General features: G+C 44.4%; 1 protein-coding gene across 2 annotated transcripts in view; it reads left to right on the forward strand.

The window, feature by feature from the left end:
• Window positions 1–16,194, forward strand: part of CA14 (carbonic anhydrase 14) — a 33,560-nt gene that overhangs the window by 2,520 nt on the left and 14,846 nt on the right. Inside the window, exons 2-4 of one of the 2 annotated variants that reach the window (XM_072114943.1) lie at window positions 1,495–1,515; window positions 6,005–6,184; window positions 10,921–11,063. In XM_072114943.1, the coding sequence (XP_071971044.1) occupies window positions 1,495–1,515; window positions 6,005–6,184; window positions 10,921–11,063 (344 nt within the window). Of the gene's footprint in view, window positions 1–1,494; window positions 1,516–2,628; window positions 3,047–6,004; window positions 6,185–10,920; window positions 11,064–16,194 lie in introns of those variants that run through there. The other variant, XM_072114944.1, reaches the window with a different exon arrangement.

A 16,194-nucleotide genomic window follows, 5' to 3' on the forward strand; every position in this document is an offset into this window, starting at 1 on the left:
TATCTAATCATATCCCTTGTGAAACTGTCTGATCTAGTTGTATTATGTCTTATAGCCCCTTCTAACATGGTGTATCTAATCTTGTCCCTTGTGTTACTGTCTAATCCCGTCAAATTATGCATTTTCCTCCCATAAAATGGTATATCTAAACCTATCCTGTGTAATACTGTCTCATATAGTCACTGTATGTGTGATACTATCTGCTTGGTTGGTGTTCATGTGTCATGTGTGATACTCAGAAGTGGATTACAATATAGGCAGTTTGGGCAGTCGCCCGGGGTCCAAGTCTTGTAGGGGGCCCTGGGCTACCTAAGCCACCCATATGGACCTCCACCCATGAAATCTTCATACATTTGTACCTGCTCTCAACACACAAGTACACAAGAGCCATTTCAGGACCTTCAAAGAACCACCAAAGGTCCTGAAACCACAGATTGAAAGCAAAGGATGCATCCTCAGCTGGTGTATCTAAGCCTTTCATTCTGATGACCTCCAGTAATGGGGATTACATATGAGGACACATTTTCCTGTGCTTGTCTTCTTAGGCCCCTGGTTATCCTGCATACACTAATTAGTGCTTGTTAGCGGAGAGTCCTACCACAAACATGGGGGAGGAGGTGACAACAATACGAACTGTTGTTTTATGCTGATTACTCAAATCCCTTCAGTCATCTCCAAACTGTTTAACCAAATCCCTTCAAATAGTTTAAATTGATCCCTAATTTTAAGGGGCATAGTTAATACTGACAACCCTATGTTCCAGTTATTTGGTGATTCACTCAATAAGGCATATGAAATAGCGCCACCTTAAGACAATGTACACATCCTGACATATATGGTTATTTGGGTTATGTAACTTTTTTGGGAAGTGACAGATTCATTGGATTATAATTAAACTAAGAGAGCAAGTATGCGTGGAGAATGGCTTACTAATCGTAGTTAATGTGTCACCCGACTGATTATTTACGAGGCCTCAAGAGACCTTTTTACAAAAATTTACAAAGCTTTATTTGCCACAATGTCCAGACAGGACCATTTAGGATCTTTGTGGTAGAGGCCAATGATCACACCTACCTCATTATGGTTCTTTTAATGGGGGATTGTAGAGTTCCTTGTGGTGTCCATCATTTTGACATCTTTCTTCTCTGATGGAGGTCCCATCTTGACCCCTTTTAATAACAAAGGCACTGTATTGGGGGGATGGTTCCCAAACATCAAAACTTTTCATGACGCAGTGTGGTTCCCAAGGTATTCATCCAGCTCCCGTAATTTCCGTTGGTACCCACTGGTTTCATTAGGTATTGGAATTCCTTAAGAGCAAAAACTTTAGAAATAGGACTCACTCTTAGTTCACTGTGCCCTAGGAAGGCAATCAAAATTAGGTGATGTATACCAAATATCATCTTGTATGTGGTGGTTTATTCAGAAATTGGCTTAGAATGTAATCCTAAACCATATGTTTCTTACCAAAAACTTTTTGTTTTTCTCCCTCAGGTTCCTCATGGACTTATACAGGTAAGATGAGATGTCTTGTACCCTCCATTACATGTACCTGTGGAGATAGAAGGTCATCCAGACATACACTAAGGTAGACCCTTCAAAAGTGACATTTCATTTTGACCTGAAATTTTAGAATTTTTAAAGATTTTCAATTAGACATACGATCCAGGGGGTAGTGTTGAAATTTTTATCTGCTCCAACCAGCACAGAAAATATAGGGGAGATTATCATACACCATCACTCGTGCTACCTGATAAATCAAGAAGCTCCTGATGTATCCGACAGGTGGTTGCGCAAAAACGTGGTCTACTCTGACCCTACTCGTTCCCCCTTAACGCCCACTTGGCATGGTGATGGTGTGAAGGGGAAAATTACTGGTGTTTCGCTAGTAATTGCAATTATTTCAGGGCTTCTGTGCCACTTGTCGTAGAAGCCCTGATAAATATCCCTAATAAGTCCCCATGGGTCATTAACAATGTTGAAACCCTTGGGATGCATTTTAAACCCTCATTGGGTGATCGCGGCAAAGACCATTGCAAATCGGAAGCAAAATCAGTGACAAAATCTGCAAACCAATTTTTGTTGGTCAGGTCTTTTTGTTTCTCAACCCCCCCTTTATTAAAATTATTATTGTACACATTTTGCCTAAAATGGTTCCTTCAAATAAAAAAAAAATGCAACTCATCCTGCAAAAACAAGACCCCCACACAGCTATGTTGACCTAAAAAGGTAAAAAAAAAAACATGCAACCAAACACGAGGAGACAAAACGGACCAAAGTTAACGAAATGATGTGCCAACTCTGTGTACACGAGGCATAAAATAGACAAACACAATAAAAAAGGGATCATATCGGGAACTTTTTTTAACCCAATTTTGACATTGTGGAACCCGGCCAAAAATTGTCCTTTGAAATATCAGTGCTCGTTGTTAGAAGGTCACCACGATGGAGGCCATGCGCTTGGAGCCAATTCTCAATGTCAACCCCTTCGGCACTGCTCGTAAATTTTTGTCACTGCAAATATTTGCCGAAACCTCCAGAGTAAATCTGGGAGCAGGGTCCATGGGTCTATAGTACTGGATATGGTCCCAGCATCATGGCCTCCTGATCTGGATCTCAGACCTCTGTGGTGGTGACTTTTGGTCAGATTTCTCATAGTCCTGCACTCCATGCTCCGGCCCTGAGCCTGAACACTTCCTCTGTCTAGACCAGGAGGATGCTACCGAGTATCTGGCCTAGGATGTGATAAGTCCCGCCACTATTTTTGGGCGATGTCTATATTTAGGACACCCTTGGTGAAGGTGAAGCTGCTGTGTGGGGGTGGATCAGATCTCTGTTACTTCACAACTCCAGGGATTGTTTCCTGAATTCAGATTAGGAAAGGATGAAAGGGGCTGATTGAGATGGAAATGGACCACCCTGGTTACATTGTGAGCCCCCTCCTCCATCGCGCCAGAAGTGGAAGCCCACCATAAAACCTGGATGGAGTTGTCAGTAGTGATGTCTTCTGGGGGATGGATTTTCCCTAGAGAGTCTCATTGTAGAGGTATGTGGAAAGGATTTGCATATTAAAGGGGTTTATGACGCATCAATTATTCATTTGATCCCTTCGGCACATAAAGGGATATTTCACTGCCGTTCCTATGGTTAGATCACTTCTCAGCTGAAATACTCTGTGCTGTGCATAGATAGATATGTGAAGATCTCTTCCTTAAATACTCTGTGCTGCTGTGGGGCTTTGTCCATTCTACTGATCGGTGATCTTCTGCAAGTTTTCTCCTACGCCAGACATTATTGCACTACCCTAAACATCGCTACCTTTACTAACGTCTCATAGGTATATAAGTCAAGATCCTCTCCTGAAACACTCTGTGCTGCACCTGTTCTTATCTATATATCGTCTTCTGTCCACCCCCACCCACCAGTCTCCACCATCCTCCTACACACTATCCTTCCTCCATGCAGCCTGATGTAATGATTGAGCCGGTCACTACTGCTTCTTGTCCTTCTCCTGAAACACTCTGTGCTGCGGGGGAGCGTTCTACTTGCAGATCTGTGACCTCCAGCAATGTCCTTCACATGATAAGGAGGCCGCGGTGCAGTCTCATTGTCATGTTCCTTCCTACTAAATTGTAGGTTTGCTTGATGAGTCTCTGTGATGTCTTTGCAGCCGCCTGATTCACATAATAATACACCACGTCTTATGTACGAGGAGCGCAGGGGGGGGCGCCAGGAGGATAGTCATTTAGGAGAATGGGATAGTCCTCCATGTCAGTATCCCCGGTAGTGAGCGCGGTAATTATAGAGGCGGACACAATATATATATAAAAAAAATACGGTGCTGTGCCCTAATTATTGGCCATAAACAACAAATACAGAGTAAAAAATAGTAGAATGCAGGTCCTGGGTATTGTCTGTGCACATAGATCAGTGGGTTTCCTCCGGTTTCCTCCCACACTCCAAAACATACCGGTAGGTTGTTTAGATTGTGAGCCCCATAGGGGACAGGGACTGATTTGGCAAGTTGTGTGCAGCGCTGCGTAATTATTATTAAGGAGTTAATTCTGGTGGTCTAGGACAGTAATCAGTAGTTAGGATCTCTGGTGGTCTAGAACAGTAGAACAGTAATGTAAGAATCCCTGGTGGTCTCAAACAAGGAAGGGGTAATGCTGAGATCTCTGGTGGTCTAGAGCAGTGTGGGGTAATGTCAGGATTTCTGTTGGTCTAAAGCAGTGGAGAGGTAATGGCATGATCTCTGGTGGTCTAGAGCAGACTGAATGGGGTAATGCTGAGATCTCTGGTGGTCTAGAGCAGTACCGTACTAATCATTCATCATTAGCAACTTGTTCAATTATGCACAATATAGGCGCAAAAACAGACCAGTCCAAAGGTGGCGTAAACTGAGAAGCACCACTGAGCTCTTCTGCACAGCCGTGTATCCCCTGTATAGTACTGTAGCAGAGCAGTGTATCCCCAGCAGCTGAGCTCAGCAGACACTACAGACACTTCCTACAGCTTCTATTTACAGTTCATAAGCTTTTATTTACAAACAATCTGCAAAAGCAGCAGCTCAGAGAAGGACAGAAGAGAAGTAAGTGGGAGCTGCAGACAGGACAGAGAAGTGTCCCGTGTAGCATGATAGAAAAGAAGTGTGTAGGAGCTGCAGACAGGACAGATAAGTGTCCTGTGTAGCAGGATAGAAGAGAAGTGTGTAGGAGCTGCAGACAGGACAGAGAAGTGTCCTGTGTAGCAGGATAGAAGAGAAGTGTGTAGGAGCTGCAGACAGGACAGAGAAGTGTCCCGTGTATTAGGATAGGAGTGGGAGCTGCAGACAGGACAGAGAAGTGTCCCGTGTAGCATGATAGAAAAGAAGTGTGTAGGAGCTGCAGACAGGACAGATAAGTGTCCTGTGTAGCAGGATAGAAGAGAAGTGTGTAGGAGCTGCAGACAGGACAGAGAAGTGTCCTGTGTAGCAGGATAGAAGAGAAGTGTGTAGGAGCTGCAGACAGGACAGAGAAGTGTCCTGTGTAGCAGGATAGAAGAGAAGTGTGTAGGAGCTGCAGACAGGACAGAGAAGTGTCCCGTGTATTAGGATAGGAGTGGGAGCTGCAGACAGGACAGGGAAGTGTCCTGTGTAGCAGGATAGAAGAGAAGTGTGTAGGAGCTGCAGACAGGACAGAGAAGTGTCCCGTGTAGCAGGATAGGAGTGGGAGCTGCAGACAGGACAGAGAAGTGTCGCCGTGTAGCAGGATAGAAGAGAAATGTGTAGGAGCTGCAGACAGGACAGAGAAGCATCATGTGTAGCAGAATAGAAGAGAAGTGTGTGTGAGCTACAGACAGGACAGAGAAGTGTCCCGTATAGCAGGATAGCGGAGAAGTGTGTGGGAGCTGCAGATAGGACAGAGAAGTGTCCCCGTGTAGCAGGATAGAAGAGAAATGTGTAGGAGCTGCAGACAGGACAGAGAAGCATCATGTGTAGCAGAATAGAAGAGAAGTGTGTGTGAGCTACAGACAGGACAGAGAAGTGTCCCGTGTAGCAGGATAGAAGAGAAGTGAGTAGGAGCTACAGACAGGACAGAAGTGTCCCGTGTAGCAGGATAGAAGAGAATTGTGCAGGAGCTGCAGACAGGACAGAGAAGTCTCCCCCGAGTAGCAGGATAGAAGAGAAGTGTGCAGGAGCTGCAGACAGGACAGAGAAGTGTCCCCGTGTAGCAGGATGACCACACTGGTGTCTGAGGGGGATACTGTGCAGAATTACAGGGGAGCAATAGGAGATCAGCACTGGGGGATCCCCTCCAGGAGAAGCCCCTGCTGAGGCCATCACTGGGTGCAGGGTGTCACACACCTGGGTGCTGCTGTGGGGGTCATTCTCATGCTGGGGTGCGGGAGAGGAGCAGAGCAGGATCACATGTAAGAGCCCAAATCTAACATTGTGCCCAAATTAAAGTGATTAAGTGATCTCCTATCTTTCTACACCTGAGAGCATATGTCTGCTTGTGTGCAGGTGACCATGGGCAGGAGCACTGGGCAGACTCGTATCCCGACTGCGGTGGAAAGTCTCAGTCTCCCATCAACATACAGACGAGGGCCGTGTCCTATGACGCCTCATTACCTCCTATCCGTCCAGTGGGGTACAGCACACCAGGGGGCGCCCCGTTCACCCTCACCAATAACGGTCACACAGGTAAGTGGCTCATCATCTGTACCCACTATATGGCGGTTATATGTAAGGATACGGCATCCAGGTGGCGCCACATTCACCCGATGTAATTACCGGTATGTCTCCTCTATGTGGTGGTATAATGATGTATTTTGTATGATCTCTATGGGGGTATTATGTAGGATCTTTAAGGCGGTATTTTCTATAATCTCTATGGAATTGTGTAGAATCTCTCTGGCACTATTATATAGGATGATTATTATGGTATTATATAGGATCACCATAGCAGTATTATATAGGATCACTATAGCAGTATTATATAGAATCTATATGGCGGGTTTATGTAGAGTCTCTATTGAGGTAATATGTTGTATCTCTATGGTGGTATTATGTGGGATCTCTACGACAGTATGATATAGAATCTGTATGACCTTAATATACAGGATCTGTATTGCGGAATTACGTGGGGTCTCTATGGGTGTATAATTATATAGAATCTCTAGGATCTCTATGGGGGTATCATGTAGGATTTCTATAATGTTATTATACGGGATCTCTATGGCTGTATTATATAGCATGCCTCTGGCGGTATTATGCGGGATCTTTATGGCTGTATTATATAGCATGCCTCTGGCGGTATTATGTGGGATCTTTATGGCTGTATTATATAGCATGCCTCTGGCGGTATTATGTGGGATCTTTATGGCTGTATTATATAGCATGCCTCTGGCGGTATTATGCGTGATCTCTATGGCTGTATAATATAGCATGCCTCTGGCGGTATTATGTGGGATCTTTATGGCTGTATTATATAGCATGCCTCTGGCGGTATTATGTGGGATCTTTATGGCTGTATTAAGTAGCATCTCTCTGGTGGTGTAATATAGAATCTCTATGGCAGTATTATATAGGATCTCTCTGGCAAACCAGTATTATTAGGAATCTCTATGGCGGTATTATATAGGATCTATCTGGCAAACCAGTATTATTAGGAATCTCTATGACGGTATTATACTAGATCTCTATGTCGGTACTATATAGAATCTGTATTGCGGTATTATGTGATATCTGTGGCATAATATAGGATCTCTATGTATTATAATGAATCTCTATGGCGGTATTGTATAGGATCTCTATGGCAGTATCATATGGGATCTCTATGGCAGTGTCATATAGGATCTCTATGGTGGTATTATACAGGATCTCTTTTGCATTATTATATAGAATCTCAATGGCGGTATTATATAGGATCTTTATGGCGGTATTATATAGAATCTATATGGTGTTATGATATAGGATCTCTATTGCAGTATTATATAGAATCTCTATGGCGGTATTATATAGAATCTCTATGGCGGTATTATATAGAATCTATATGGTGTTGTTATATAGAATCTATATGGTGGTATTATTATCTCCTTTTCCATAATAAGCTGATTTATTATGCCTGGATACAGATGCTTTGTCATCCATCATGTCTTCTCCTCCTGTGTCTGGATTAATTGTACCCCATGCTTGACGCAGCTGTCGGTCAGCCCTCTGATGGGATTTATCTCTGATCTGCGATTACAAAAAAAAAATGTAATTTATAATGAATTATCCAACAAAATTCTGGCAGCTTTTTCCACAAACAGCGCCACTCCCTTCTAATAGGCCATATTTGGTATTGCGGCGTTTAGCTCCATTGAAGCTAATGTGGTTCAGCCGCAATACCACTCCCGAACTGTAGACTGGTGTGGCGCTATTTTTTTTGGGAAAAAAATCATATTTTGTTGTGCAATCCTCTAAATTATGGAGCTGTTCTTGGTCTGGTGTTGAGCTACAATTCCCTGTCATGACATGATGGGAGTTGTAGTGTGACAGCACTCGATACAAAGGGAAAGCTCGGCATGTATGACCAAGCTGTGAAGGATTGTCTCTGTCATCACCTCCATGATCTAGGTTTATGGCACTGACAAAAACTCCTTGTCTCAACTACCATGTTTAGGAAGGGCACAAAAGGTCAAAGGGCTCCATAGTTAAAGGTCACACCCTGAGGTGCCCCTTGCCCTGTCATTATTTAGCTTGACCCCATACATCTGTTCATAGTTATTTTCAGAAATATAAATAAATTTCATTCACACATTCGGCTGCCTAGGACTGAAGAGACTAAAGGAGACAATCCCTTTAAAGGGGACTCATCACTTTAAAATTACAGTTCAACATAACAGCACCATGTTATAGAGCAGGAGGAGCTGAGCGGATTGATATATAGTTTTGTGGAGAAAGGATTATTAGAAATAGTAATTTAAGCAGGTAGAACTCTCTTCATTCTGAGTCCAGTAGGCGGAGATAAGGAAACGGTAGTAGCCCCGCCCCTTGGACTCCTAAACAAAAGATAAATTATTAGTTCTACTAGCAACTTTTACCCCATAAAACTATATATCGATTCGCTCAGCTTCTCCTGCTCTATAACATGGTGCTATTACTGTGGACTGCTACTTAAAAGGAATGAGTCCCCTTTAAAGGGATTGTCTTATTAAGTCAACATGTTGTTTATTTATGCGTCCCTGAATGTACACATCCTATGAGATGGGTCAGGATGTAACGTCTAAAGAAGAGGCTAAATAACAAGCGCTAAAAAATGGTAATTTACCTTAAACAACTCTATTGTCGTTAGCACCAATTGTACAGTGATGACCCCACACACAATGGGGTAAATCAAAGGTATAGATATATAGTGACCATTCCCATCCGGTCATTGTGTGTTCAAGATTTAGTACTGCTTCCTGCATATGCATTGTGTACCTGCCTAATTAACAGCGCCACCAGTGTCCACAGGCCGTGTCTGGTATTACATCTCAGCCTTCTTCTGTGAATGATGCCCAATACAGCCTGATGCTTTATGCAAGGCCTACTCACTTGCAAGAAGGAGAGTGGGCATCCACTGGTGGCTCTGGTGCCCCCCACACCTAAATCCTGGGGGTCCACAAACATTTACCGGGGACTGTAATGTAAATTTCCATTAGCAATGATGAGATCAGAGGATTTGTGTTCCTGCTGATTCTCCCAGAAAAAGGATGAGCTGAGGAATGTGCTCCGGCAACAAGGTCACGTTCCTGTATAGTCGGGACAAGAAGGATGCAGATGTCCTTAAAGGGGTAGCCCCATCTAATAAAGGGATGGCCTATTGCCAGGGCATTAGGATCTGTGGGGGATGCGACTTCTAGGACCCCCACTGATCCTGGGAATGTGGCATCTGGCCACACGGCTCTACAGGGCTATGTCCCCTTCATTCTCAGGATTAGTCGGGGTCCCAGTGCTCAGATTATTAGCGTCCAGTGAAGCTCAGTGCAGTCTATTGCACTCTGTTATCTGCCACGTCTGATTGAATATACAACCATAGCCAGCGTGATTGGTTAATGGTTAAGTTGTCCATGAGTTTGTACAACCCCCCCACTCAACAGGACAATTCGAGAAGAATTTGAGGTGGTACCTCATTCATGTTTAGGCCTCGCCCCTAATTTGTCTACGAATGCCCCTAACATATACATAAAAATCAACTTTCACCCATCACATTTCAGAAGGTCCAAACGACTTCGTAACTTCGCAAGCAATCCCGCGAACACTGATATTAAGGATTCATTTCTAATTTTTATGCCTACTTTATAGGCTTCTATTGCCAAGTACTAAATATTGAATAACATACCTCACATAATTTCGGCCGGGGCCCCTGATCAATTTGGTCTTTGTTTTTTCCAAATCCGTCCACCCATTCAAAAGATACAACGCTTGAAAGTTAAATGTCGGTTAGCGCCAACGATAAGGGGGCGGAGACATATTTTTATGCTCTGGGGGTGTGTCTTTGGCGCTAATTCCTATATAACATTCCTGGGGCCATATCTCCTGAACACGTGGACGGATTTTAACAGAACAAATGACAAATTAATCAGAGTTGCAGTGTCCATCAATTGACGGGTATCATTCAGTGTTTAGTACTGGTCCACATTGTGGTCATGGTCCAGTAGTGGTTCCTCTGAATTCCTGGGGTGTCTTTTAATGAGCTAATGCCAGATCGCAACGTCTTTATAAATAGCAGCTTGTTAGTAGAGGAGTTGTCCGGACAGATGAAGCTTGGGTGCTGATAGACGCCTCTGTCAACTGCTAGGGTCAGGGTGAGAGCGCGAGGTGGACCTTGTTGATGTTCTCCTGATGACAGGACAGGGTGGTGGGGAAGGTTACCATGAAGTCATCACAAATATGTGCGGATGAAACGCGCTGGTGACATATATCTCGCTGCCTGATCTTGGCACAGGGCGATGAGGACAAAAGCTCCGCTGGCCCCGATCCTGGAGGAGGGAGACCAGAGGCTCTGTCAGGAGATGCGGCCACGGGGACAATCGGCACTTTGTAGAAGACAGAATAGTGTGCGGCAGGAGAGCTGGAAGTGAGGGCGATGAAGAAGCCCCATACAATGAGGGTGTAAACGGTGAGAAGAGAGTGAGGAGGAGAGGCTTCTATACATGGGGTGGGGGCTGGGGAACAGCAATCACAACATAAAGTAATCTATCACAGAAATGAAACTGAATAAACAAAGCCCATTCACTAGGGGGCGACACCTGTAGAGGGGCGAAAGAGATGATTGCAAAAAAAGGGACATGCAGTGATAGAGGCGGCCATTCACATATCCTGACCTTGCGTCCGGACAATACATGGTAGGTGGTAAAACTTACATGACAAAAAGTGACTCATTAACTTTTTTTTATTCTTAATTACGACAGTGAAGGTCTCTCTGCCACCATCTATGCGTCTCCATGGACTCCCAAATAACTTCACAGCTGTCCAGCTCCACTTACACTGGGGAAGCACGGCTAACCCCGGAGGGTCTGAGCACCAAATGGATGGGAAGATTTCTCCAGCCGAGGTATGGTCTAATACTGCCCCCTATGTACAAGAATATAACTACTATAATACTGCCCCCTATGTACAGGAATATAACTACTATAATACTGCCCCCTATGTACAGGAATATAACTACTATAATACTGCCCCCTATGTACAGGAATATAACTACTATAATACTGCCCCCCTATGTACAAGAATATAACTACTATAATACTGCCCCCCTATGTACAAGAATATAACTACTATACTACTGCCCCCTATGTACAAGAATATAACTACTATAATACTGCCCCCTATGTACAAGAATATAACTACTATACTACTGCCCCCTATGTACAAGAATATAACTACTATAATACTGCCCCCTATGTACAGGAATATAACTACTATAACACTGCCCCCTATGTACAGGAATATAACTACTATAATACTGCCCCTATGTACAAGAATATAACTACTATAATACTGCCCCTATGTACAAGAATATAACTACTATAATACTGCCCCCTATGTACAGGAATATAACTACTATAACACTGCCCCCTATGTACAGGAATATAACTACTATAACACTGCCCCCTATGTACAAGAATATAACTACTATAATACTGCCCCTATGTACAAGAATATAACTACTATAATACTGCCCCCTATGTACAAGAATATAACTACTATAATACTGCCCCCTATGTACAAGAATATAACTACTATAATACTGCCCCCTATGTACAGGAATATAATTACTATAATACTGTCCCCTATGTACAAGAATATAATTACTATAATACTGCCCCCTATGTACAGGAATATAACTACTATAATACTGCCCCCTATGTACAAGAATATAACTACAATAATACTGCCCCCTATGTACAGGAATATAACTACTATAATACTGTCCCCTATGTACAGGTATATAACTACTATAATACTGCCCCCTATGTACAAGAATATAACTACTATAATACTGCTCCTGTGTACAAGAATATATCTACTATAATACTGCCCCCTATGTACAGGAATATAACTACTATAATACTGCCCCCTATGTACAAGAATATAACTACTATAATACTGCCCCCTATGTACAAGAATATAACTACAATAATACTGCCCCCTATGTACAGGAATATAACTACTATAATACTGCCCCCTATGTACAAGAATATAACTACAATAATACTGCCCCCTATGTACAGGAATATAACTACTATAATACTGTCCCCTATGTACAGGTATATAACTACTATAATACTGCCCCCTATGTACAAGAATATAACTACTATAATACTGCTCCTGTGTACAAGAATATATCTACTATAATACTGCCCCCTATGTACAAGAATATATCTACTATAATACTGCCCCCAATGTACAAGAATATAACTACTATAATACTGCCTCCTATGTACAAGAATATAACTACTATAATACTGTCCCCTATGTACAGGAATATAACTACTATAATACTGCCCCCTATGTACAGGAATATAACTACTATAATACTGCCCCCTATGTACAAGAATATAACTACTATAATACTGCCCCCTATGTACAAGAATATAACTACTATAATACTGCCCCCTATGTACAGGAATATAACTACTATAACACTGCCCCCTATGTACAAGAATATAACTACTATAATACTGCCCCCTATGTACAAGAATATAACTACTATAATACTGCCCCTATGTACAAGAATATAACTACTATAATACTGCCCCCTATGTACAAGAATATAACTACTATAATACTTCCCCCTATGTACAAGAATATAACTACTATAATACTGCCCCCTATGTACAGGAATATAACTACTATAATACCGCCCCCTATGTACAAGAATATAACTACTATAATACTTCCCCCTATGTACAAGAATATAACTACTATAATACTGCCTCCTATGTACAAGAATATAACTACTATAATACTGTCCCCTATGTACAGGAATATAACTACTATAATACTGCCCCCTATGTACAGGAATATAACTACTATAATACTGCCCCCTATGTACAAGAATATAACTACTATAATACTGCCCCCTATGTACAAGAATATAACTACTATAATACTGCCCCCTATGTACAGGAATATAACTACTATAACACTGCCCCCTATGTACAAGAATATAACTACTATAATACTGCCCCCTATGTACAAGAATATAACTACTATAATACTGCCCCTATGTACAAGAATATAACTACTATAATACTGCCCCCTATGTACAAGAATATAACTACTATAATACTTCCCCCTATGTACAAGAATATAACTACTATAATACTGCCCCCTATGTACAGGAATATAACTACTATAATACCGCCCCCTATGTACAAGAATATAACTACTATAATACTTCCCCCTATGTACAAGAATATAACTACTATAATACTGATCCCTAATATTCTATAAAACCCTATATGAAAAGTTTATGATTACTTCTGTAAAATCTACTTCTTTGACTTATTAAAGAATAGCAAGATAAGGTCAGATATTTGGGTCTCCTCTGGTGTAGCCGGTTGATTCTTTTTCTTATCTTACCATTTGGAAGTTGCACAGTAATCAAAGGTTTAAAACCCTCTCTTAGAATTCTGGGTAAAGATATCAAAATGTCAAGGTAACAAATGTTGCATTGAAGCCCATAATCTTATCACAGTTTGCAGCACTAAATTCAGGAAATGTTAACCTCTGCCAGCAGCTGCAGTCCAGGATTCATCCTATGACACCGTAACATGAAGGCTACCCCATTTCCAGCAGAATAGTGAGTGCAGCTCTGGGGTATAATACAGGATGTAACTCAGGATCAGTACAGGATAAGTAATGTCATGTATGTACACAGTGACTGCACCAGAAGCAGAATAGTGAGTGCAGCTCTGGAGTATAATACAGGATGTAACTCAGGATCAGTACAGGATAAGTAATGTCATGTATGTATGTACACAATGACTGCACCAGCAGCAGAATAGTGCGTGCATTCTAATTCTGCTGTGAGCTGCTGACGGGTGTGGTTGTGTGCTGCTGAGCTCCTGCACCACCTGGAGCAAACCCAATCCACCCAGGCCTGCTCTCTCCTCCCCAGGGAGGGAGTGGGTTCTCTGGGATGAATCAAGCTGGAAAGTCCCAGGCTCCTGTCTCCCGGACCAGGCCGGCGGGAGGCAGGAAAAACAAGTTACCGGCCAAAACTGATGGCGTGAGAAGATCTGCCCGGAGCCAAGGACGCAGCGATGTGACCTCGGCTGCCACCCCCAAGACCCAGGGAAGCCGCAAGGTCTCCGGAACACAGAAGATCAAGGCAAGTGACATCAGCCTAAGTGCTCCTCCTGGAAAGCTGGATGTATGTGCGGGAAAGCTGGGTGGTTCAGCTGAAAAGCTGGGTGCTCACGGGGGTGTGCAAAAAGCATGGGGTGATCTTAAGGCCCGGGAGTCTGCTTCCATCTATGGCTCCCGGATTGCTGAGCACCTCCGTGAGTACGAGGAAGCTGGAAAAGCGCTGAGGAGGCTCCAGGAGGAGATAAGGGAGACCTTGGCCCTAGCGGGGGTGGCTACGCAGAGAAAGAAAAAGTCTGATCTTCTTAACACCATAGACAGACTAAAAGCCGAGGTCACCGCTCTGCAGGAGAAGCGTCATCTTATCCGTGAGCACAGCGGTCCGTTTCGTGAAAAATTGGAGAATGATGCGAGGTTTGATGACATGCGCCAGGAGCAGCTGAGAAAGCTGAAGGGGCTTGAGATCCAGGCGGATGATGGCGATGATGAGGAGGATGAGGAAGACCTGCCGTGTCCGTCTGGTGGCCTGCACCAACACCAGCAGGCCTCGCACGACAGGCTGCCTGCGGAGCAAGCGCCATTACCATCAGGCTGCGGCTCTGCCAACCTGGAGGAGGAAAGTGATGACAGCGGCCAGGGGGGGGCGCTAATGGCTCAGATCCGTCAGCTTGAGTCCCCAGTTCACCTCCAGAACTTTTCCTTCGGCGATGATATGCCAGATGACGACCTAAAGAGAAAGAAGACGAGACCCAAGAAGACCAAGGCGTCTCAGGAGGTGAATCTGGTGTTTCGTCCCCTCCCTGTTCCCTCCGGGCGGGCAGCAGTGCCAGCCTGTCGTGTAGGCCCCGTTGCCCAGCCCAGCACGAATCCTGCAGTGGACTCGGTGCCAGGGTGCGGGGAGAGTGCAAAGCCACGTTCCATCATGGCGCAGAGCACCAGCCTTGTTTGTAGTAGCAAGGATGGTGCAGGGAAGGCATCGGCCGAAAGGCCGGACAGTGAGGGCGATCCGGCAGGTCCTGGTACTGTGCGCTGCCCCCTAGTGGGAGGGGGGGGTGGCCCAGTGCCAGGGGCAGTGGCGGTGGCTCCTGTGGCCCTTAGCGCTGTTGCTTGCTCCGGTGAGCAGCGGCAGTGTGATGGGGCTGCTGGGGCTTGTAGTGCGGCGCCTCCCAAACATCCCGTGCAGCCTGCAAAGAAAGGCGCAGAAAAAGTGTTATTCTGTATTGGTGCATCAAACTCTGAAGATATGAAAGGGGCAAAAAGACTGTCTGGAGTCTGTAAGGACAAGAGGCCTCTACCACCAATCGAGCAGCGATGCTCAAACATTATAAAAACTGCAGGACAACAAGGGGTTAATGCCAATGAGGCAGAGGGCACCTTTAAGATCGGGGTTGGAGCTGCCTCTTCTCAGGCTGTATCAGCTATGGAGGTGGCTCTACCCCCAGTGCCCAGTGACGCCGAGGCAACCCCAGGTCCTCCTGGCCCAGCTGGTGTGAGTGATGCAAGGAAGCGAGGCAGTATTGTACATAGTGTGGTGAATGTTGGGGTGGTGAATGGTGCTGAGGGGGATCCTGGTGTGAGTGCTGGACCATCTGCACCCCCAGTGGTGGCCGCTCCCATAAGGAGCTATGCGAGTGTCACCGCTGGGGCAAGTGGGGTTAACTCCTTGTCTCCTGGCTCTGGGAATAGCGTTTTGCAAAGGCGTCTTCTGGAGGCTCTCAGGAGAGGGGAAAAGTCAATCACTGTAGAGGGGAGAGAGGTTGATCTGTCCTTCTGGACAGACAGGCATGGCCTGGCAGCCTTCCAAGAGAAAAGGGGGGGAGAGACTGTATGGTCTTTACCCACAACCGGGCCCGGAGCTGCCCGTAGGAATG

This window comes from Engystomops pustulosus, chromosome 7 (assembly GCF_040894005.1).
Source record: "Engystomops pustulosus chromosome 7, aEngPut4.maternal, whole genome shotgun sequence".
In the NCBI taxonomy this organism is placed as follows: Eukaryota; Metazoa; Chordata; class Amphibia; order Anura; family Leptodactylidae; genus Engystomops; species Engystomops pustulosus.